Below are 25,449 nucleotides of genomic sequence, written 5' to 3' on the forward strand. Positions count from 1 at the left end.
CCACAATACACTTCAGCTACAGTGGCCTCTTATCTGCATTTGATGTTCCCTTTGCTTAGAACACTCTTCCCTCTCCTTCGATGAAAATGATACTTCCTCAGAGACGTCTTAGCTTACCTTAAAATTACTGCACATCCTCTGAATCAGTGCTGTTGGTGGCATTCATAACACCAGTAGTATCATAATCAGAACTGAGTATTGGCTTGTTTCCTGTTTTATTTCCTGCATCCCTCCCTAGAATGCCAGCACTTGGGAAGGCGGCGGTGAGTTCTATTTTTGTAAACCCCAATTTACTACTCGCTGGAACAAATCTTAACAGAGCGGGCATTCGAATAATTAAGTGAACAAATGAAGAAGTGTCAGGGGTGTTTTAACGTTAAGCTCTGCAAAATTCCCTGCTATTGGGGAGGTCATACCCTTTGAATATATCACCCTCTTTCCTCCTCATTAGTGCCACAGGGCAACCCCAGGGACTGATTCTAAAATTTATATGGAAAATTAGAGGCCCACTTTATCTTTTCCAGTAGGATTTGGGAGTTTCTACCCTTGACCGTGTTAGACGTTTTCCTGAATTTTATTCCTGTAAAAGACAGATGGGGCCAGGTGAAATGGCTCACTTCTGTAATCCCAACACTTTGGCAGGCCAAGGCTGGATGATCTCTTGAGCCCAGAAGTTGAAGGCTGCAGTGAGCTATGATGGCACTGCTGCACTCTAGTCTGGGCAACAGTGAGACTCTAAAACAAAACATAAAAAGACACAGATGGGTCCTTCAATCATTTGGCCTTCAGGCTACCCACAATGTTCCCAGAGCCAGAGTTCTTTCGCTTGTCCAAGTCTTCTCCAAACCAACCTGGTGGGGGTGTGGAGGTTGAGGGAGAGGACAGAATTAGGGGTTAGTATAAGACAGGCCAAGACCAGAGTCCCATCTCTACTTCAGAAAGCTTGGGTCCACATTGAATGTGCGGAGGCCACATCTCATGAACAGAGACTAGATCTGTCTCATCCACCAAATTCCACTCACCCCACAAATAAGACCCATCATGGAGAAGAACGTTACAGGGAGGAATAAATAAATGAGTTAATAGGGTGCCTGAAAGGTGGAGAAAATGAGTAACAGAGGGACAGAGAGGGATGCTCAGAGGAAAGAGGGAAGCATGATTCCTTTTAAAATGCAATTTGTATTTTTTTTTTTTTTTTTTTTTTGAGACGGAGTCTCGCTGTGTCGCCCAGGCTGGAGTGCAGTGGCCGGATCTCAGCTCATTGCAAGCTCCGCCTCCCGGGTTTTTACGACATTCTCCTGCCTCAGCCTCCCGAGTAGCTGGGACTACAGGCGCCCACCACCTCGCCCGGCTAGTTTTTTGTATTTTTTAGTAGAGACGGGGTTTCACCGTGTTAGCCAGGATGGTCTCGATCTCCCGACCTCGTGATCCGCCCGTCTCGGCCTCCCAAAGTGCTGGGATTACAGGCTTGAGCCACCGCGCCCGGCCACAATTTGTATTTTAAGTTTCCTTGCTGAAAACTAGTTATGGGCTCGCAACTACCCCCAAATCCATGCTCAAAAGAAGATGTAAGATACTCTATGGTTTAGGCTCTGCCAAGTTCTTCGCCATCATCCGTTGCTGTCGCGACTGGAAGAGGTTGGACTGAGATGGGCAGGTGAAGGGCTTAACCTTCCATCATCCCAAACTCCTAGCAGGATGCCTCCTGCTGTGCTCCAAGCCGCCCACACACAGGGCACTTCCTTCACCTTCTGAATTTGAGTCATCTTACCAACTTATTTTTCTCTCAGTGCCTTGTTTATTTACTCATTGATCCCAAGTGACATTTTTGAACATTTTATCCATTTTCTGTTCACTCCACTTTCCTTTATTTTCTTCCACTCTCTGGGGTCAGGGATCAGTCTTGAATCACAGTTTTATTCCCAGTGCCCTACACAGCATCAGGCGTAGAACAGGTTCTCAATAAACAGATATTGAATGGATTACTGGAGGGCGTGGTATTAGGGTAGGACAGGGTGGGGACATGATTACATTAAAATGTTGCTTAAATAAGCGGGTCTTTTAGCCCAGCAGTCACATAGAGTCAGCTCGGGAGCTCTGCAGCACACAGCTGATCGAACCCGCTCATTTCTAGAGGACACCATGCTGGGTAAGCTGGGCAAAGGCAAGAGACTCGGGTTTGAATGATTGGGTTGCAGACAAATCAAGTGAGAGGTGTGGGACTTTGTGGTGGCTTCTGGGCTTTGTCAACCCTAGGTAGAAACCACTGGGTTTAGAAACCACTGGGTAAATTTCGAAACCACTGGGTTATACCAACAAGGATTGTTTGAAAAACAATTTGCAATGGGACTCTAGTAACTTGGGAGTTTGTTTCTCCACATCTCTTTTTTAAAGAGGTGGGGTCTTCGTATGTTGCCCAGGCTGGCCTACAGCTCCTAGGCTCTAGTGATCCTCCCACCTCACCCTCAGGAGTAGCTGGGACTTACAAGTGTGTGCCACCACGGCCAGCTAATTTTTAGATTTTTTGCAGAGACAGGATCTCACTCTGTTGCCTGAGCTCATCTTAAACTCCCATCCTTTTTAATGCCTGCTACTCTCATACTTTTTAAATGTCAGTCCATTGATGGGTATAAAATAGTACATGATCTTTAATTACCTGTTCTTTGTTAACCAGTGTGATTGAATCTGTTCACTCTATTTTAAAGGCCATTCTGTTTTTCCCTTATGCTAGTTTTTGTATTTATATCATTTCCCAGTTTTTTTGTTTGTTTGTTTGTTTGTTTTGGTTTTTTTTTTTTTTTTTTTTTTTTTTTTTTTTTTTTTTTTTTGAGACGGAGTCTTGCTCTGTCGCCCAGGCTGGAGTGCCGTGGCCGGATCTCAGCTCACTGCAAGCTCCGCCTCCCAGGTTCACGCCATTCTCCCGCCTCAGCCTCCCGAGTAGCTGGGACTACAGGCGCCCGCCACTTCGCCCGGCTAGTTTTTTTTTTTGTATTTTTTTAGTGGAGACGGGGTTTCACCGTGTTAGCAAGGATGGTCTCGATCTCCTGACCTCGTGATCCACCCGTCTCGGCCTCCCAAAGTGCTGGGATTACAGGCTTGAGCCACCGCGCCCGGCCAGTTTTCTTTTTTTTGAGACGGAGTCTCGCTCAGTTGCCCAGGCTGGAGTGCAGTGGCCGGATCTCAGCTCACTGCAAGCTCCGCCTCCCGGGTTTACGCCATTCTCCTGCCTCAGCCTCCCAAGTAGCTGGGACTACAGGCGCCCGCCACTACGCCCGGCTAGTTTTTTTGTATTTTTAGTAGAGACGGGGTTTCACCCTGTTAGCCAGGATGGTCTCGATCTCCTGACCTCGTGATCCGCCCGTCTCGGCCTCCCAAAGTGCTGGGATTACAGGCGTGAGCCACCGCACCCGGCCTATTTCCCAGTTTTTAGCATGTTTTTTTCTCAAGGTTTAGTAGAATATTTTTGTTGTCTTCTAGACACTAATAATTTATCTCTTATATGTGTTGCAAATATATTCTCCCAGCCTGGTTTGTGTTTTTCAATTCACTTATGAGTACTACTGTACCAATATTCTAAAAGTTGTCTTTGTGATATTTATCAACATTTTCCTTTTATAATTGTACTTGTAAAGCATAGTTTAGAAGTGTATTACTGGCTGGGCGCAGTGGCTCACACCTGTAATTCCAATACTTTCGGATGCCAAGGCGGGCAGATCACTTGAGGCCAGGAGTTGGAGACCACCCTGGACAACATGGCAAAACCCTGTCTCTACTAAAAATACAAAAATTAGCCGGGCATAGTGGAACGTGCCTGTGGTCCGAGCTACTTGGGAGGCTGAGACACAAGAATTGCTTGAACCTGGGAGGCAGAGGTTGCAGTGATCTGAGATTGCACCATTGCACTCCAGCCTGGGCAACAGAGCAAGATTCTGTCTCAAAAAAAAAAAAAAAAAAAAAAAAAGGTGTATTTCTTGGCTGGGGACATAAATGTAATTTTACTTCTATTTTAACTTCTTAAAATTATTTGATTCTAATAGAAAAATTATGCATCAACAAGTTCACTTATTAAAACTTGTACCTGGTTCTTCTAATACATTTTCCTATTGTTTAATACTAAACTCACAAAAATACTAGTTAGTCAATTTTACATATTGACCTCTTAGCTTGGTAGATGATTTTAAACTCAAAGCCACATCCTTCATTGATTTTACCTCCTATAACTTATCAATGTGCAGTGTTGCTTTTCTAAAGACCAATAGAATTCTAACTACCATCCTTTGAATGGAAATTCTACTTCCCTTTAGAAGCTTCTGGAACTTTCTATATATTCCTGGTATTCTGAAGTTTTTGCAACAATTACCCTTTTGTTCATTTATTGTGCTCATCGTGGAATAGCTTCAGTCTGGAACCCCTGTGCCTCATCTCTCAAATCTTGAATTTTTAAAATAAATATTTTCATGATACTCTGAAACTTTTTTAGTCACATAAATATTGCTAGTGTTGGACATCCCTGAGCAGAGATCTTATTATTTTCCGATTTTTTCACTCTTTTTGTTCACTTTTATATATTTTTTCTACTTCCTGGAACAGCTTTGTCTTCCAACTCTTCTACTATTGCCTAAGGGTTTCTTTTTAGCTATTGATTTCAAAGAACATTTGTCTTATCAGAGTTTCCTTTCTTTTCAAGACTATCTTGATGTATAAGTGCAATATCTTTTATTTATCTGAGAATATTAATTTTAACATTGATAGATTTTATTTTTATTTATTTATTTATTTATTTTTTTGAGGCAGTATTTCACTCTGTCTCCCAGGCTGGAGTGCAGTGGTGTGATCTCAGCTCACTGCAACCTCCACCTCCCAGGTTCAAGTGATTCTCCTGCCTCAGCTTCCAAAGTAGCTGGGATTACAGGTGCCTGCCACCATGCCTGGCTAATTTTTTTTTGTATTTTTAGTAGAGAGGGGGTTTCACCCTGTTGGCCAGGCTGGTTTTGAACTCCTGATCTCAAGTGATCCACAAAGTGCTAGGATTACAGGCATGAGCCAATGTGCCCAGCCTTATTTCTTTTCTTAAGAAAAAAATGTGTTTGCTTGCTGCTTTCCTCCTCTTCCCCCTCTTTTCTTTTTCTCTTCCACCTTCCCTTTCTTTTTTCTCTCTTTGTCTCTGTATCTCCCTCTCTCTCTTTCTTGCTGTCCCCCTTCTGTTTGAGGATTCTTCTTCAATGTCCTGTAAATTTTTGTTCTCCCTTTGTGTCTAAACAAATGCTGAGACGCTAAGAGAAACCCGTGTGCTTGATCACTTGTCTTCACTGTGCGATGACTGGGCAGCATGTTGGCTTTTTTTTTCCCCCCATGTATTTGTATGAGGAATAAGAGCATCCTGAAAATAGAATCTTTCATATAAAATAGATGACCATGAGAATCAGGTTTTACTAGATGATGAGGTCTTACTTACATTCCAAACCACAGTAAAAACTCCCATTCTGCACTAATACAGTTTGTATATTTGTCCCTTCCAAATCTCATGTTGAAATGTGCACCCCAGTGTTGGAGGTGGGCCCAGTGGGAGGGGTTTGGATCATGGGGGCAGATCCCTCTGAATGGCTTAGTGCCATCCTCATGGTAATGAGTGAGTTCTCTGTCTCTGAGTTCACACAAGAGCTGGTTGTTTAAAAGAGTCTAGGACCTTCCCCTGCTCTCTCTTACTCCCACTCTCACCATGTGACACCTTGGCTCCCCTTCACTTTCTGTCATGAGTGGAAGCTTCCTAAGGCCCTCACCAGGAGCAGATGCCAGCACTATGCTTGGTGTATAGCCTGCAGAGCTGTGAGCCAATTAATTCCTCTTTTCTAATTTACCCAGTTTTAGGTATTCCTTTATAAATGCAAAATGGACTAACACATGCACCAAGCCTGTAATTAACAGACTTACTTCTTTGGTTACTCACATCTTCCCTAAAGGAGTGAACTTTCTAGGACCGTGTTACTGTTAAAGATACAGAGGCAAACAGTATAAGTGTAGTGATGCTGCCAAAGTCACAGAGCTAGTAAATGAGAATCGACATTCATTCTCAGGTCACTAAGCTTGATATCTGCTTCCTACTGACTCCATTAATAAATGGTCAAACCAATAGCTTCAGGGTCTCACAGGCCAACCAACACAGACAGAAGTGCCACTGAGTCTATGACCGGTTAGGATAATAGAGCCTCAAATACTCTATGAATCTTATAAACTCATATAAACCTGGTGTCAACATCATGCCACTATTCTATTCTATCTCAGTAAGGACTCAACCAAATCTCATCTTGAATTGTAGCTCCCATAATTCCCATGCGTTGTGGGAGGGACCCGGTGGGAGATAACTGAATCATGGGGCGGTTTCCCCCATATTGTGCTCATGGTAATGAATAAGTCTCATAAGATCTGATGGTTTTATAAGAGGTTTCTCCTTTTGCTTAGCTCTCATTCCCTCCCCTGCCTGCCACCATGTAAGATGTGGCTTTGCTCCTCCATGCCTTTCACCATGATTGTGAGGCCTCCCCAGCCATGTGGAGCTGTGAGTCCATTAAACTTCTTTCCTTTATAAATTACTCAGTTTCAGGTATGTCTTTATTAGCAGCATGAGAAACAGAAAGATGCCCCCAAGTTGCCAGGAAAACAAATTGGTGCCCAACGTCATGGAGAAGTTGATGTTCCTCCTCCAGGGGCTGTAAGATGAGGCCACAGAAATAAGCTTATCCCATTTGTGGCTTAAAAATGTGTCCTGCTCAGTGGAAGTCGGCACTGGTTTTCTAGGAATGCAGATGCGGAACCCTCCCAGCAAGAGGGTGAGAAGTGGGTCTCGTGAGTCAAATGTTTAGCCGAAGCTCTTGATTCCCAGGTCAAGCTCAGGAAAGAAGCTTACCTTTGGACTATATATATTTGCATTCTAATAAAACATTTTTAAATTTTTTTGTATTTGCATAGGTTATTGGGGAACCAGTGGTGTTTGGTTACATGAGTAAGTTCTTTAGTGGTGATTTGTGAGATTTTGGTGTGCCCATCACCCGAGCAGTATACGCTGCACTGCATTTGTAGTCTTTTATCCCTCACCCCCTTCTCACCCTTTCCCCTGAGTCTCCAAAGTCCACTGTGTCATTCTTATGCCTTTGCATCCTCATAGCTTAGATCCCACTTATGAGTGAGAACATACGATGATTGGTTTTCCATTCCTGAGTTGCTTCACTTAGAATAATGGTCTCCAATCCCATCCAGGTTGTTACAAATATCATTAATTCATTTTTATGGCTGAGTAGCATTCCATCATATAATTTATATATATTATAATACTTATATTATTATAATTATATAATTATATACAATATAATTTATATACATTATATATTAATTATATATATACACATACACACACCACAGTTTATCCACTCGTTGGTTGATGGACATTTGGGTTGGTTCCACATTTTTACAATTGCTAATTGTGCTGCTATAAACACACATGTGAAAGTATCTTTTTCGTATAATGACTTCTTTTCCTCTGGGTAGATACCCAGTAGTGGGATTGCTGGATCAAATGGTAGTTCTACTTATAGTTCTGGAAGGAATCTTTGCACTGTTTTCCACAGTGGTTGTACTAGTTTACATTCCCACCAGCAGTGAAGTGTTCCCTGTTCACCACATCCATGCCAACATCTATTTTTTTTTTATTATGGCCATTCTTGTGATTGTGATTTGCATTTTCTTAATCATTTGTGATGTTGAGCATTTTTTCCATATGTTTGTTGGTCATTTGTATATCTTTTAAGAATTATCTATTAATGTCCTCAGCCCACTTTTTGATGGAATTGTTTGTTTTTTTCTTGCTAATTTGTTTGAGTTTGTTGCAGATTCTGGATATTAGTCCTTTGTCAAATGTATAGATTGTGAAGATTTTCTTCTAGTCTGTGGGTTGTGTGTCTACTCTGCTGGCTGTTCATTTTGCTAAGCAAAAGCTCTTTAGTTTAATTAAGTCCTAGCTATTTATCTTTGTTTTTATTGCATTTGCTTTTGGGTTCTTGGTCATTGTGTTGCTATCTCATTTCTTAGGTCTAGTACACATAAGGGCGTCCATTGTCTCCTAAAGTTTTGATTATTTTTTATTTATGCTCTCTATTTCACTGAAGATTTCTCCCCTAATTTCTTGTATCTTTTTTTTTTTTTTTAATTTCCTTAAATTGGGCTTCACTTTTTTCTGGTGCTTCCTTGATTAGCTTAATAACTGACCTTCTGAATTCTTTTTCAGGAATGTCAGGGATTTCTTCTTGGTTTGGATCCATTGCTGGTGAACTAATGTGATTTTGGGGGATGTTAAAGAACCTTGTTTTGTCGTATTACCAGATTTGGTTTTCTGGTTCCTTCTCATTTGTGTAGGCTCTGTCAGAGGGAAGGTCTAGGGCTCAAGGCTGTTGTTTAGATTTTTTTGCCCTTGATGTAGTACTCTCCCTCTTTTCCTCTGAATTTTTTTTTTTTTTTTTTTTTTTTTTTTTGAGAGGGAGTCTTGCTCTGTCGCCCAGGCTGGAGTGCAGTGGCCGGATCTCAGCTCACTGCAAGCTCTGCCTCCCGGGTTCACGCCATTCTCCTGCCTCAGCCTCCCGAGTAGCTGGGACTACAGGCGCCCGCCACCTCGCCCGGCTAGTTTTTTGTATTTTTTAGTAGAGACGGGGTTTCACCATGTTAGCCAGGATGGTCTCGATCTCCTGACCTCGGGATCCGCCAGTCTCAGCCTCCCAAAGTGCTGGGATTACAGGCTTGAGCCACCGCGCCCGGCCCTCTTCTGAATTTTTTTAAATGAAAGTCTTTTGTCTGTTCCCTCTGCAGAAAGGCCAAGGCGAGAGCGTAGGCAACGCACAAGATTTCTCTCCAAACAACTCACAGCATTGAGAGAAGTGCTTGCAAAGACCATGCACCCAAGTTTGGTTACCATGGGGAAACTGGCTTCAACGCTACAACTCGATCTATCCGTAGTAAAGGTCTGTTCCCAAGTGTGTCTGTAGGTAGCACACCTAACCCAGAGCTTCACACACACTTTTGATCACCGTTATAACAATTCCTATTTATTGGCAATTGCTATGTGTAAGGACAAATGTTAAGCACTTTATATTTTTATTGTCATGAGCACCCACTTTACCGAGGAACACTAAAGCTCACATAGAAGAGCTGTCTTCCAAGCATTATAAACATAAGAGTTGGAATTTGAACCCAGACCTTTCCAACTCCAGACCCACCATGCTACACAGGACTCTTTGAAGCTGGATCTCAGATACTCCCATTCGGGTCTGTTCTTGCGTATTCAGGGTGGGTTCTGAGGATGATCATAGTCATCCAGATATCTGTCACTAAGTTCCCACAAAGTATTCGGGGGAGAACACCTGGATGAACACTGAAGACAACCCAAGCTAAACTCTCACCCCATACTCTGACTTTAAAATACTTTCTCTGGGCACCAGGCATGGTGGCTCACACTTGTAATCCCAGCAATTTGGGAGGTGGAGGCAGGAGGATTGCTTGAGCCCAGTTCAAGACCAGCCTGGGCAACATAGTAAGACCATGTCTCTACAAAAAAAAAAAAATTAAAAATTAACCAGGCCTGGAGGCACATGGCTATAGTCCCGGCTACTTGGGAGACTGAGCTAGGAGGATTGTTTAAGCCCAGGAGTTCAAGGCTGCAGTGAGCTATGATTGCACCACTGCACTCCAGGCTGGGTGACAGAGTAGTACCTTGTCTCAAAGAAAAAAAAAATATACCACTAATACAAACACCCTTCTATTTAATACATCATGATCTAAGTCATATTCCACCCATTGTTAGTACAATCCTACCCCCACTTTTCCCTTGAAACCCAGGACAGCAGAGGATAGAAAGAGCTTGCCTTGTTCCAATAAATGTGAGACTAACTCTCACTCCAAAAAACCAAATTCCTAAGGAACATGAGGATGCCCCTTTATACTCAACCTCCATTATTGACCTCCCTACTCCTCCCTCCCCAGATTTGGTTCAAGAACCAGCGTGCCAAATGGAAGAGGCAGCAGCGGCAGCGAATGCAGCCATGGCCATCACTAGGACCATCAAACCAGACCCTTTCAGTGAAGGAGGAGGAGACTCCCTCAGCTATAACTACTGCAAACATTCGTCCAGTAAGTCCCAGAATCTCTGATGCAAATGACCATGGTCTCCATGAGCCTTCTGATATCAAGAATCCGGGAGGAGCCGGCGCCTCTGTGAGGGATTCATCCTGGGACTCTCGGGCACATGACATTGAACAGATATGTCTGGGGGCTTCAAATCCTCCTTGGGCCTCCACTGTCTGTGAAATAGATGAATTTGTAAAGATCTACGACTTGCCAGGGGAAGATGACACCAGCAGCCTAAATCAGTATCTTTTTCCAGTATGCCTTGAGTATGACCAGCTCCAATCTTCAGCGTAACTTCTTACACATAGCTTCTAGGGGAGGTCTGTGATCTGATCCACTGAAACATATTTCCAAACATCTTTAATGGGTTGAGCCCAGTCTAAGTAGATCCAGGGCTGGGAATTTATCTTTTTCTGTTAAAAAACAAAAAACCCCAAAAAAACCAAAAAAACAAAAACAAAAAACAATAAAGGAACTCCCCTACCTTTCATCACTGCCTGCATTTTCTGAACTCCATTTGAGTGCCTTCTCACCCAAATTTCAGCATTAAAAAGCGTCATCAGAGAAGGGACGCCAGGAACACAGTGACGTAGGAGGTTCCTGACTCTGATGCACTGAATAAACTTCTATGCCTGGATCGTTTGTCTCTGGAAGAAAGTCAGAAGTGAGTTGAGAGACTCTTACACACCAGGCAACTAAGAAAATGTCTTATCAGGCCAGGCGCGGGGGCTCACGCTTGTAATCCCAGCCTTTTGGGAGGCCGAGGTGGGCAGATCACGAGGTCAGGAGCTCAAGACCATCCCAGCTAACACGGTGAAACCCCATCTCTACTTGAAATACAAAAAACTAGCTGGGTGTGGTGGCAGGCGCCTGTAGTCCCAGCTACTCAGGAGGCTGAGGCAAGAGAATTGCTTGAACCCAGGAGGTAGAGGTTGCATGAGCCAAGATTGCACCACTGCACTCCAACCTGGGTGATGTGACAGAGCAAGACTCCATCTCAGAAAAAAAGAAAAAAAAGAAAAAAATGTCTTATCAAACAGGCAGGAAAAGCTGAAGCACTCGGAAATACTAAACCCACTCTGGGCACTGAGCCATACAATCAGGAAGGAATCCCCAGTTCCCAGCTTCTCCCCAACGAGAGAAGGGGTGACCTACACATATAGCACCCTAACTGTTGATGGTTAAGTTCCTAACGAGCCTGCATCAGGGAGTTGACTAGGTAGGTAAACTACAGACTTCCAAGAGCCTGAACAGAAGCTAGGTGCCACCCAAGCCTTCAGCCCAGCTCAGACCGGCAATAAATCCAGGTCTCTCCATTCCTCCTGGAAGAAGTTTGTCCACACATTGAACACCCCAACTTTTAGACCTGCACTCAAAGGACTGCATCCTAAACCCCCTAGCTCTGGAAATGGAAGGGATTAAGCATATGTGAGTCTCCCTAGCTCACAGAAGAAAAAGGTGGTTTTAAGCAGGCACACAAGCACTTCAAGACTAGCCTTCCTCCACCTCACTCCCCAACCGGAGCAGTGCAGAGAAGGGGTCAAAATGCACAGCTCCCAGTTTCTCAAAAAGGATTTGCCAGCACACTCTTCCAGCTGCTGCTTGATAGTCATGCTTTTAACCAGCCTGTATCTGGAAGTGAACCGGACAGACAAATGCTGGACCCGTGGGAGCCTGAATGGGAGTTCAGACACTGCCCAAGCCTTTGGCCCTTGCTTGCTCCAGTGGTAAGTCTATAGACTCTCCCTGGAGGGAGTTCTTCCACGCAGTGAGCACCCAAACTTTTGCAGCTTCCACTGCATCCTAAATCACCTATCTCTGGGAACTGAAGGAATTTGACATTCGCTAGTCTCCCCGGATCACAGCAAAGAGGTGATTTTAAACTGATGCACAAGCATTTCCAGGAGATGAGAATAGTCCCAGGAGCCTGAGGCTGAACACACCCAGCTGGCCACCACTACCACCTCAGGCGGCATCTACTTGCATGTGCCACTTATGGGCCTGGAGACTGGCCTGCTCAGCCCATTGCAGCCATCACCAACACTAGCACCAGCTGACTGGGAGCTAGATTGTCCTGCCAATATTACTGCCATTGCCCATGCCACCCTTGCTACCCAGTGGCCCCAGGAACTACGCACCTACCTGGCCCATGGCTGGCAATACCAGCACCCAAGCAAGCCACCTGGAAGCCTGGGAATTGGCCCACCTGAACCTGCTAAGACCTGTGCCAGCATACACCATCCTGGGGCTCAAGGACAGGCATACTTGGCCCACCACTGCCACCGCTGGGCCCGAAAACCGGCCCACCTGACATCCCCTATCCCTGGAAAAGATTCACAGTCTCCACTAACGACTGCACCTTAAGCCACAGAGGAAATAACACTACTGATGTTGCTTTCAGCCAAATAAATCATACAGAGGCTATACCTGGATAAAGAATTCAAAATAATGATATTAAAGAAGCTCAGTGAGATACAAAAGAACTCAGAAAAATAATACAAACAAATTAGAAAAACAATTTAGGATATGAATGAGAAATTTACCAAAGAGATAGACATAAAAAAGAACCACACAAATTCTGGAAATGACTTCATTGAATGAAGTATAAAATCTATTTGAAAGCTTCAATAAAAGACTAAATTAAGTAGAAAAAAGAATTTCAGAACTTAAAGCCACATCTTTTGAAATAACCCAGGAAGGCAAAAATAAAAAAGAATTTAAAAAGAATGATAAACGCCTTCATGACATATGATACCATAAAGCAACCAAATTTTCAAATTATTGGGGTCCCAGCAGGCAAAGAGGGAGAAAAGGGTAAGAAAGTCTATTTAATAAAATAATGGGCCAGGCACGGTGGCTCATGCCTGTAATCCCAGCACTTTGGGAGGCCGAGGCAGGTGGAGCACCTGAGGTCAAGTGTTCAAGACCAGCCTAGCCAACATAGTGAAACCCGGTCTCTAGTAAAAATACAAAAATTAGCTGGGTGTGGTGGTACACGCTTGTAGTTCCAACTACTTGGGAGGCTGAGGCAGGAGAATTGCTTGAACTCAGGAGCCAGAGGTTCCAGTGAGCCGACATTGCACCACTGCACTCCAGCCTGGCAACAGAGCGAGACTCCATCTAAAAACAACAACAACAAAAAATGTGATTTATACACAATGGATTTTTTTTTTAATACTTTAAGTTCTAGGGTACATGTGCATAACGTGCAGGTTTGTTACATATGTATACTTGTGCCATGTTGGTGTGCTGCACCCATCAACTCGTCAGCACCCATCAACTCGTCATTTACATCAGGTATAACTCCCAATGCAATCCCTCCCCGCTTCCCCCTCCCCATGATAGGCCCTGGTGTGTGATGTTCCCCTTCCCGAGTCCAAGTGATCTCATTGTTCAGTTCCCACCTATGAGTGAGAACATGCGGTGTTTGGTTTTCTGTTCTTGTGATAGTTTGCTGAGAAATTATGGTTTCCAGCTGCATCCGTGTCCCTACAAAGGACACAAACTCATCCTTTTTTATGGCTGCATAGTATTCCATGGTGTATATGTGCCACATTTTCTTAATCCAGTCCGTCACTGATGGACATTTGGGTTGATTCCAAGTCTTTGCTATTGTGAATAGTGCTGCAATAAACATACGTGTGCATGTGTCTTTATAGCAGTATGATTTATAATCCTTTGGGTATATACCCAGTAATGGTATGGCTGGGTCATATGGTACTTCTAGATCTAGATCTTGAGGAATCGCCATACTGTTTTCCATAATGGTTGAACTAGTTTACAATCCCACCAACAGTGTAAAAGTGTTCCTATTTCTCCACATCCTCTCCAGCACCTGTTGTTTCCTGACTTTTTAATGATTGCCATTCTAACTGGTGTGAGATGGTATCTCATTGTGGTTTTGATTTGTATTTCTCTGATGGCCAGTGATGATGAGCATTTTTTCATGTGTCTGTTGGCTGTATGAATGTTTTCTTTTGAGAAATGTCTGTTCATATCCTTTGCCCACTTTTTGATGGGGTTTTTTTTTCTTGTAAATTTGTTTGAGTTCTTTGTAGGTTCTGGATATTAGCCCTTTGTCAGATGAGTAGATTGCAAAAATTTTCTCCCATTCTGTAGGTTGCCTGTTCACTCTGATGGTAGTTTCTTTCGCTGTGCGGAAGCTCTTTAGTTTAATTAGATCCCATTTGTCAATTTTGGCTTTTGTTGCCGTTGCTTTTGGTGTTACACAATGGATTTATACACAATTTGGCCATTAAAAAAGTATTAATAAAGAATGAAATCCTGTCATTTGCAATATAGATGAGCCTAAAGGACATTATGTTAAATGAAATAAACCAGACACAGAAAGACAAATACCACATGATCTCATACACATGTGGAATCCTAAAAAGCGGACCCTACGCCTTACTCCTGCAAGAATGGCCACAATAAAAAAATAACAAAATCAAAGATCAAAAAGTCAAAAAATAATGGGTGTTGTGCATGTGATGAAAAGGGAACACTTTTACACTCTTGGTGGGAATGTAAACTAGTACACCCACTAGAGAAAACAGTGGAGATTCCTTAAAGGACAAAAAGTAGATTTACCATTTGATCCAGCAATCCCACTACTGGGTATCTGCTTAGAGGAAAATAAGTCATTATACAAAAGAGATACTTGCACACACATGTTTATAGCAACACAATTCACAATTACAAAATTATAGAACCAGCCCAAATGTCCATCAATCAACAAGTGGATAAAGAAAATGTGATATATAGATAGATAGATGACAGATAGATAGATAGATACATACATACATATATTATTCCATGGTATGTGATATATATATGTGTGTGTGTGTGTGTGTGTGTATATATATATATATAGAGAGAGAGAGAGAGACATACCACGGAATACTATTCAGCCATAAAAAGAAAATGAAATAATGGCATTTGCAGCAACCTGGATGGATTGGAGACCATTATTCTAACTGAAGTAACTCAGGAATGGAAAACCAAACGTCATACTTTCTCACTTTTAAGTGGGAGCTAAGCTATGAGGATGCAAAGGCATAAGAATGACACAATGGACTTTGGGGACTCAGGGGAAGGGTGAGGGATAAAAGACTACAAATATGGTGCAGTGTATACTGCTCAGGTGATGGGTGCACCAAAATCTCAGAAATCACCACTTAACAAATTATTCATGTAACCAAACACCACCTGTTCCCCCAAATACCTATTGAAATAAAAATAATGAAAATAAATAAGTCTGGGCATGGTGGCTCATGCCTGTAATCTCAGCACTTTGAGAGGTCAAGGTGGGTGGATCACCTGAGGTCAGGAGTTCGAGACCAGCCTGGCCAACATGGCGAAACCCCATCTTTACTAAAAATACCAAAAAATTAGCTGGGCATGGTGGCAGGCACCTGTAATCCCAGCTACCCAGGAGGCTAAGGCAAGAGAATCGCTTGAACCCAGAAGGCAGAGGTTGCAGTGAGCCAAGATCGCACCATTGCACTCCAGACTGGGCAACAAGACGGAAACTCCGTCTCAAAATAAATAAATGAATAAATAAATAACAAAAAATAAAATTTGAAAAAATAAATAAATACTTTTTTTTTTTTTTTAAAGTGGACCTCATAGAAGTAGAGAGTAGAATGGTGGTTAAAAGAATCTGGGGTTGTTGGGGGTAAGTTGGGAAGACGTTGGTCAAAGCATAATTACATTTAGATAGAAGGAATAAGTTCAAGAGACCTATTGGACAGCATCATGACTATAATTAATGGTGATTTATTGCATTCTTGAAAAACACTAAGAGAGTAGATGTTAGGTGTTCTCACTACAAAATAATAATAGTAATAATAATAACTACGTGAGGTAACGCATTTCTTTAAATTAGCTAGATTTGGCCAGGTGCGGTGGCTCACGCCTGCAATCCCAGCACTTTGGGAGGCTGAGGTGGGAGGATCACCTGAGGTCGAGAGTTCAAAGACCAGCCTGACCAACATGGAGAAACCCCGTCTCTACTAAAAATACAAAATTAGCCAGGCATGGTGGCACATGCCTGTAATCCCAGCTACTTAGGAGACTGAGGCAGGAGAATCGCTTGAACTCTGGAGGCGGAGGTTGCGGTGAGCCGAGATTGCCCATTGCACTCCAGCCTGGGCAACAAGAGCGAAACTCCGTCTCAATAAATAAATAAATAAATAAACAAGCTAGATTTAACCATTCCACAATATATACATACTTCAAAACATTATATTGTACAAGATAAAGTCATACAATTTTTTAAAAAACAAATAAATTTAGAAGAAAATGGTAGGGAAAAGTGTTAGGGGCTGAGTGGTATATGGGAACTACATACTACCTGCTCAATTTACTGTAAGCTTCAAACTGCTCCAAAAAATAATGTCTGTTGCCAGGCGCAGTGGCTCACGCCTGTAATCCCAGTACTTTGGGAGGCCAAGGTGGTTTGGTCACCTGAGGTCAGAAGTTCAAACCAAGCTGGCCAACATGGTAAAACCCCATCTCTACTAAAAATACAAAATTAGCCGGGCACAGTGGCGCATGTCTGTAATTCCAGCTACTTGGAAGGCTGAGGCAGGAGAATCACTTGATCTTAGGAGGCAGAGGTTGCAGTGAGCCAAGATCGCGCCATTGCACTCCAGCCTGGACAACAGGAGTGAAACTCCATCTAAACAAATTATAATAATAATGTAATAATGTCTTAATTAAAAAAAAAAATGTCTAGCTCGGCCAGGCGCCGTGGCTTATGCCTGTAATCCCAGCACTTTGGGAGGCGGAGGCGGGTGGATCACGAGATCAGGAGTTGGAGACCAGCCTGACCTATATGATGAAACCCCGTCTCTACCAAAAAAAAAAAAAAAAAAAAAAATTCACCAGGTGTGGTGGCATGCGCCTGTAGTCCCAGCTACTCCAGAGGCTGAGGCAGAAGAATCACTTAAACCCAGGAGGCGGAGGTTGCAGTAAGCCAAGGCCACTGCACTCCAGCCTGGGTGACAGAGCAAGACTCTGTCTCAAAATAAATAAATACATAAAAATAAAACTGTCTAGCTTGATCTTAAAGGAATGAATGATTCCCTAAGAGAACTTAGTGAGGGCTGGAGGCCTTGAGTTCCCCCAGCCAATCCCAGGAATTAACTGTAAAAGTCACTACTCACCTTTGCAAAATTCAACTTGATCAGGGACCTCTCCTTTAGTTTTAGAAAGAAGCAGCAAGAACCTTTAAATAATTAATAAGCAAGTGACTGATGTGAAGAAACGCTGAGGCTCTAAAGCTGGGAGGAACAGAGACTGGACTATTCTCTGAACATCTAAGTCTATGCAGCTATAAACAAGAAGAAGGTAAAGCTGCAGGGGCTGACCTGGAAGCCCCAAGATGTATGGATAAACCAGGATGGCAGCAGCTGCGGAACTGTGAGGTGCAGCGGTCCCCAACGTTTTGGGCACCAGGAACCAGTTTTGGGGAAGATAATTTTTCCACAGACGGCAGCAGTGGGGTGGGTGGGGTGGGTGGGGTGGGGGATTCTTTGGGTATGATTCAAGCATATTACATTTATTGTGCACTTTATTTCTATTATTATTACATTATAATATATCATCAAATAATTATACAACTCACCATAATGTCAAATCTCATGGGAGCCCTGAACTTGTTTTCCTGCAACTAGATGGTCCCATGTGGGGGTGATGGGACACAGTGACAGATCTTCAGGCATTCGATTCTCATAAGGAGCACGCAACCTAGATCCCTCGAATGCGCAGTTCACAATAGAGTTTGCGCTCCTTTGAGAATCTAGTGCCCTGGCTGACCTGACAGGAGGCAGGGCTCAGGCTGTAACCCAGCGACGGGGAGTGGCTGCAAATACAGACGAAGCTTTGCTGGCTGGCCCGCTGCTCACCTCCTGCTGTGCGGTCTGGTTCCTAACAGGCCACCATGGGTACTGGTCTGTGGGGGTGGGGAGTGGGGGTGTTGGGGACCCCCGGTGTAGAGTGCTCTCTTGTAACCCAGCCATCCTCTAAGTGAGTGCAGATTTGCAAACACAACCACGTTCTCTAGAAAGGACCCTATGAGCTGGAAGATAAGACCACAGCTTGGAGTTCTGCTTTTGACTTTTGTAACGTTTAGGCATTTTTTATGGTAAGCATAGCTTACTTCTGATTTTTAAAAAACGACTGTATTAAGCGGTGAAATAGTGAGTAGACGGGTGTTTACTTTGTTATTCTCTTTGCATGAACATTTAAGAAAAATAAAACATTAAGAATTGTTGGTGGCAGGCGTGGTGGGAGCTTTTTTTTAAAAACAACAAAACCTGTTCCCTACACGTAACAGGGATGTCTGTCTTCGGAGGAATGGGTGAGCTGCATCTCATCCCGCGGTCAGGCGAGGGGTCGTGGTGGTGGAACATGACTGGGAAGTGGGAACTGAGCCTGGGAAGCAATTCTAGAAGCCTGGGGCTAAGTCATGTCCTGAGAGTCTGGGAAATGAATGTATTAAGTAACCCAGATGCCTAACTCCAGGGTCACCACCAGCCTTCGAGCTCCAGGGGGCGCTCCACGAACACCACATGAAAGTGCGCGGGGCGCTTGGGATGATGTTTGCAGGGAAACTGAGCCAGGCTCTGGTCCTCTGTGCCATCTCCTGCCGGTGGGCAGCACTCCTGTTGTGCACAGGGACCCCTGTTTCCTAGGTCCACAAACTGGTCGAGAAACACGAGTTGACCCTGCCGCCCCAACCTGCTTTCTAACAAGACGTTCTGTCCAAGTTCGCCGCTCGACTTTCAATATGCCACTCAGCGCTTAAGCCACGCCCCTTATCCTTGATGTCCAATCAGGAGCGAGGGCTAGGATTCTTTTTTTTAACCTAAAAATTTAAATTTAGATTAAAATGGGAGATTCTTCATGGTAGTTTTAATGACAATAATTAGTCTACGAAAAAATAGGAAGTCTGAATGGACCAATAACCAAAGAAGAACTTAAAAAGGAAGTATCTAAGAAAGTCCTAGAAGGTTTATGGGCAAATTCTGCTATACATTCCGACAAATCGTAATTGTACTGTCACCTTAATTTTTCTGTAAATATAAAACTATTCTAAAATAAAAAATTTATTTTAAAACTGTATCCAATCCCCCTCCTCCAAACCTTAGAAATGCTAAAGCTTTCTTTAAAAACCCTCAATATCTCTGATTATTTTGTAAAGGTTTTTGTTTGTTTTTAAGACTATCTTTTGAAGGCAGGGTGCAGTGGCTCACGCCTGTAATCCCAGCACTTTGGGAGGCCGAGGCAGGCGGATCACCTGAGTTCAGGAGTTCGACACCAGTCTGGCCAACACGGTGAAACCCCGTCTCTACCAAAAATACAAAAATTAGCCAGGCATGGTGGCCCTTGCCTGTAATACCAGCTACTCGGGAGGCTGAGGTGGGAGAATCGCTTTAACACGGGAGGCGGAGGTTGCAGTGAGCCGAGATCACACAACTGCACTCCAGCTTAGGCAACAGAGACTCTGTCTCAAAAAAAAAAAAAAAAAAAAAAAAAAAGAGAGAGAGAGAGAGAGAGCATCTATTGAAGAGAGAATTTTCTTACAATGTCCAAAGCAACTGTCTCTTTCTTTCCCTGGCCCTCTTCATGTCTGTATTCACAGAGTCTACATAATGGGCAAATTGTAATTAACAACTTTGTCTCCTGCCTTTAAAAAACCTTAAAATCCTATTATACTCCAGGCCATCTCCATGTCTGCTTAATGAACTGTCTTTATATATATCCATATATACATATATATACATACATACATACATATATATATATATATTATATTTGATTTTTTTTTTTTTTTTTTTGAGACGGCGCAATCTTGGCTCACTGCAATCTGCACCTCCCGGGTTCAAGCTATTCTCCCACCTCACCCTCCCAAGTAGCTGGGATTACAGGCATGCACCGCCACGCCCAGCTAATTTTTGTATTTTTGGTAGAAACGGGGTTTCGCCATGTTGGCAGGATGATCTTGATCACCTGACCTCGTGATCCACCCGTCTCTGCCTCCCAAAGTGCTGGGATTAACGCACGTGAGTCACCGGGCCCGGCCAAACTGTCTTAATTTTTAAGAGTAGGTTTATTACACTGCTTGATGGACAAAAAAATTGGGCACTCTTCTAAAGCTCGGGGCAAAGGATGCCACAAGAGGAGTCCCAGGGAAGAGATGTTCGGAGAACATTATACCACCCAACCTGCTGTCTTTTTTTTTTTTTTTCCAGGGGATGAGGGTCTCGTTATGTTACTCAGGCTGGCCTCGAACTCCTGGCTGCAAGCCATCCTCCCTCCTCAGCCTCCTGAGTAGCTGGGATTCCAGGTGTGAGCCACCACGCCTGGCTTGACTTTTATAACACGTTCTCCTTTGACAGTTTGCAGCCTCCTGGTTAAAGGGAAGGGGGACCTGAAGGGGAACTTCAGTGGGAAGCGGGGAAGAGTGACTGGGAACTGGTCCTTTCTGCTTCAGGTCTCAGTGGAAGTGTCAAGAGGTGCTGGGGTAACATTAGCCACTTCCCCTCTGCAACCAGCCCCCAGGCGCTTCACTTCTCTCTTTCCTCCTCCTGAGATGACACAGTTGTGGTTAAGGGCCTGGACCATGGGGTTAGCCTAGATGAGAGTCCCATCTCTACAACTTCTATCTGGATGAACTTAAGCAAGTGATTCACCTCTCTGAGCTTCAGTTTCCTCATCTGGGAAATTGAGATAATAACAGTTAATGTCTACATCATAAAGTTGTCGTGATAACTAAATAAAAACTTCATAATTAAATAAATTAAAACATATGCAGCTCTTAGAATGGTGCCTGACACACATAGAGCACCGTATAAATATTTTTATTTATTTTATTTTCCTTTTTTTTTTTTTTTTTTGAGACAGTTTCACTCTGTCACCTAGGCTGAAGTGCAGTAGAGAAATAATCTCAGCTCACTGCAACCTCTGCCTCCCGGGTTCAAGTGATTCTCCTGCCTCAGCCTCCCAAGTAGCTGGGATTACAGGCACCCACAACCATGGCCGGCTATGTTTATATTATTTTTCGATATACATGATGTTCTGTGCATTAATTTTTTTTCCCAATGAGACTTAAAAAAAAAAAGTGGGGAGGAAGTTTTGCTTTTTGTTTTATATTCTTTAGTACTTAAAAACCTTGTCATTTTCAGGCCAGGTATGGTGGTTCACGCCTGTAATCCCAACACTTTGGGAGGCCGAGACAGGCAGATCACCTGAGGTCAGGAGTTCGAGAGCAGCCTAGTGAACATGGTGAAAACCTATCTCTACTAAAAATACAAAAATTAGCCGGGCGTGGTGGCACACCTGTAATCACAGCTACTTGGGAGGCCTAGACAGGAGAATTGCTTGAACCTGGGAGACGGAGATTGCAGCGAGCCAAGATCGCATCACTGCACTCCAGCCTGGGCAACAAAGTGAGGCTCTGTCTCAAAAAAAAAAAAAGAAAAAAACAAAAACCTTGTCACTTTAATGTTTTACTTTATTGGAAAGAGATTATTAAGGATTCCAGCTAGTTGTTTCTGGATAGCGGAAATAACTAGCCTTCTTCAAACAGATCTTCTATCTTCTGAAAAAGTCACTAGAATAACTCTTCAATCACACACATGTAAAGCAAGTGTTTACCCTGATTGCTAAGGAACCAGGAAGGGAAAATCTTCTTAAGGGTTAGGGGTATTCTGGGAGGAAATAGATTGACAGCCACACTCCTTCACTTTGAGATACAAAAGTTCTGAAACATTTCTATTAAACCAGAGTGGTCAGTTGTCATGAGAGGACTGAGGAATTGCTATAGGAAAACTCACCCTAATGGTTAGGGGTGTGTGCGTTAGTAGCTCAGACACAGGTACCTTAGCGAGCTGGTATTAGCTAGGAAGTACCACTGATGTGCTGAATTTGTATTCCCTGTGGTAAGAGGCATAACAAGCTGATTTCTAACTAAGGGTAGAAAGTGATTGTGTTAACTTGAAGCTGCTGCAATTACAGGACCACAAGCTGGGTGGTTTAAATAACAGAAATTTATTGTCTTGCAGATCTGGAGGGGAGGGTAGAAGTCAGGAATCAAGGCGTTGGCAGGGCTTCACCCCCTCTAAAGGCTCTAGGAGAGGATCCTTCCTTGCCTCTTCCAGTTTCTGGAGGCTCCATGTGTTCCTTGGCTTGTGACAGCAGGTCTCCGATCCCTATAGAGAGAAAGTGGATGGTGGCTTAGGGATGGGGAGGATGGAGTGATAGGGGCTGATAGCTGAAGATATAAGGTTTCTTTTGGAAGGGAAGAAAATCTAAAATTGATCGTGATGATTGTTGTCCATATCTGTGAATATATGAAAAACTACTGAATTGTACACTAAATGGGTAAATTTTATGTTTTGTGAATTATATCTCAATGAAGTTGTTTAAAAATTTTTTTTAAAATGACACAAACTTGAGATAAGAGCCCAACTTTAGTCTTTTGTATGTGGCCATCCAGTTGTCCCAGAACCGTTTGTTAACAGGACTCTTGCTTTCCCATTGAGTCATCTTGGCAACCTAGTGGAAAATCAGTTGCCTGTAGACACGTGGTTTTATTTCTAGATTCTACTTCTATTCTTTTGATCTCTATGTCTGTCTTCATGTGTGTACCACACTGTCTTGATTACTCTGGCCTGAGGTTGGTACAAAAGTAATTTCGGTAAATTTTGAAGTTGGGAAGTGCCAGTCCTACTTCATTTTTCTTTTTCAAGATAATTTGGACTATTCTGGGTCCCTTGCAATTCCATATGAATTGTACATTCATCTTGCCAATTTCTACAAAGTCAGCTGAGATTCTGACAGGGATTCCACTGAACCTGTAGATCAATTTAGGGAGTATTGCCATTTTAACAATACAAGGCTTCTGATCCATATACAAGAGAGATTGTTTCCATTTATTTAGATCTTCTTTCATTTCTTTCAACAAAATTTTACAATTTTTAGAGTATAAGTTTTGCATTTCTTTTGTTAAATTTATTCCAAATTTTTTTATTGGTTTTGATGCTTTTGTAAATGGAATTGTTTTCTGTCCGGAGCTGCACGCCCCGGCCATAGCGAATAATAATTAAGGATTAAACGCCTGAGCTACATTCATTTCCACCCCACACCTTCTCCCTATCTTTGCCTTTTTTCCCCTGTACTAATACCTCATTAAAGATGGCGCTCTTCCTGCTTCTTCTTCACTCACTTTTCCCGCGCCCGGGAAAATTGTTACTTAATAGCGCAAGCGCAACATGACGTCCGACCGGAAAAACCGAAACTAACCTGGCCACGCCCTCGGCAATGAAATCATTTCCGCCTTAGCCCAACCCCTTCCCTTCCAAGTGTATATAAGGCAGTGCTTTACCGCCATTAAACGAGACTTGATCAGAGCACTGTCTTGTCTCCATTTCTCGTGTCTCTTGTTCCCCAAATTCCCACCCCCTCCTCCAGGGCCTGCTCTGACTATCCCGCGGGCCGGGATAGTTTTCTTGACTTCATTTTCAGATCATTCATTGCAAGCACAGGGAAATACAATTGATTTTTATATATTGACCTGGTATCCTGCAACCTTGCTGAACTTGTTCAATAGTTGTAATAGTTATTTGCTGGACTTCTTAGGATTTTTTCTATATACAAGATCATGTCATCTGCAAAGAGTTTACTTCTTCCTTTCAATCTGGATGGATGCTTTTTTTTTTTTTCTTGCCTATCCTGACTAGAACCTCCAGTACAATGATGAAGTGGTGGAAACAGGCACCCTTGCCCTGTTCCTGATCTTAGGGGGAAAGCATCCAGTCCTTTTTCACTAAGTATGATGTTAGATATGCTTTGCAGAGGCCCCAATGTCAGGTTGGGGAAGTTCCCTTCTATTGTTAACTTTCTGAGAGTTTTAGCATGAATGGGATTTTGCTAAATGCTTGTTTTGTATCTATGGAGATGATCACGAGGTTTTTGTTTTGTATTCTATTGATATACTCTATTAATTGATTTGGGGATGTAAAACCAATCTTGCATTTATCCTGTGATAAATCTCATTTTTCATGGTACGTACTTCTTTTTATATATTACTGGATCCCATTTGCTAGTATTGATTTGCGGGTTTTTGCATCTGTATTGGTAAAAAGATACTGGGCTGTAGTTTTCTTGTGATGTCTTTGCCTAGTTTTGGTATCAGGGTAATACTAGCCTTATGGAATGAGTTGGGCAGTGTTCCCTCTTCTATTTTTTGGAAACCTTTGTGAAGAATTGATATTAATTCTTCTTCAAATGTTTGGTAGAATCAGTGGTGAAGGGCCTAGGGTTTTCTTTGTGGGTAGTTTTTAGTTTATTAATTCAATCTCTTTGCTTCCTATAGATTTATGTAGATGTCCTATTTCTCTTAGACTCAGTTTCAGTAGTTTTGCGTCTTTCTAGAAACTTGTTTTTCATCTCAAGTATCTAGTTTATTAGCAAGTAGTTGTTCATAGCATTTATTTCTATAAGGTTGGTAGTAATGTCTCCTCTTTCATTTCTTTTTTTAAAAATTTAAATTTTATTTTATTTAAAAAATAATAATTGTATATATTTATAGGGTACAATGTGATGTTTTGTTATGTTTATATTGTTAAATGATTAAATAAAACTAATTAATAAATCTGTCACCTCACATACTTATCATTTTTTGTGATGACACTTATGATAAGTTAAATAAGCCAGGCACAGAAAGACAAATAGACTCCATATATATGTGAGATACATGGAATCTAAAAAAGTCAAACTCACAGAAATAGTAGAATGGTGATTACCAGAGGATGGGGAGGAAGATGGATGGGGAAAGGGAAACTGTTGATCGAAAGGTACGCTTTCAGTTAGACAGGAAGAATAAACTTTAGTAATCTATTGCACAAAATGGTAATTATAATAATAATTTATTGTGTATTTCAAAATCCTTTTTTCATTTTTGATTCTAGTAATCCAGTCTGCTATTTTTTCCTGGTATATCTAGCCAATATTTTGATTTGTAAAAGAGCCAGCTCTTGGTTTCGTTGATTTTCTCTATTGTTTTTCTATTCTCGATTTCACTTCTTTCTGCTCTAATCTCTATTATTTTCTTTTTCTACTTGCTTTATGTGTAGCTTGCTCTTCTTTTTCAGTGTCTTAAGGTGAAACTAGATTATTTTCAATCATGTCCTTAATATAGGCATATACATCTATCAAATTTCTTTTAAGCACTGTGTTTGCTGTATCCCATAAGTTATGAGGCATATTATGTCT

The 25,449-nt window shown here is 42.4% G+C and overlaps 3 protein-coding genes across 3 annotated transcripts in view; 2 read left to right on the forward strand and 1 right to left on the reverse strand.

Annotated features, from left to right (window-relative positions):
- The window catches only part of LOC126942104 (glycine cleavage system H protein, mitochondrial-like), a 290,077-nt gene that overhangs the window by 200,451 nt on the left and 64,177 nt on the right, over positions 1 to 25,449 (reverse strand). The window lies entirely within an intron of this gene.
- Positions 1 to 25,449, forward strand: part of PSMC4 (proteasome 26S subunit, ATPase 4) — a 227,474-nt gene that overhangs the window by 550 nt on the left and 201,475 nt on the right. The window lies entirely within an intron of this gene.
- On the forward strand, positions 8,810 to 10,498 carry LEUTX (leucine twenty homeobox). Its single transcript, XM_050769332.1, has 2 exons — positions 8,810 to 9,005; positions 10,024 to 10,498. The coding sequence occupies exons 1-2, from the start codon at positions 8,937 to 8,939 to the stop codon at positions 10,459 to 10,461; spliced, it is 507 nt and encodes a 168-aa protein (XP_050625289.1). The 5' UTR covers positions 8,810 to 8,936; the 3' UTR covers positions 10,462 to 10,498.

Source organism: Macaca thibetana, chromosome 19, assembly GCF_024542745.1.
Source record: "Macaca thibetana thibetana isolate TM-01 chromosome 19, ASM2454274v1, whole genome shotgun sequence".
NCBI classification, from domain to species: domain Eukaryota; kingdom Metazoa; phylum Chordata; class Mammalia; order Primates; family Cercopithecidae; genus Macaca; species Macaca thibetana.

Excerpts from the sequence above, each read along its gene's own strand:
- LEUTX (XM_050769332.1), top strand. The coding sequence starts at position 8,937 with ATGCACCCAAGTTTGGTTACCATGGGGAAACTGGCTTCAACGCTACAA. Across the intron at positions 9,006-10,023 it reads TCGATCTATCCGTAGTAAAG|ATTTGGTTCAAGAACCAGCG; the intron begins GTCTGTTCCCAA and ends CTCCCTCCCCAG.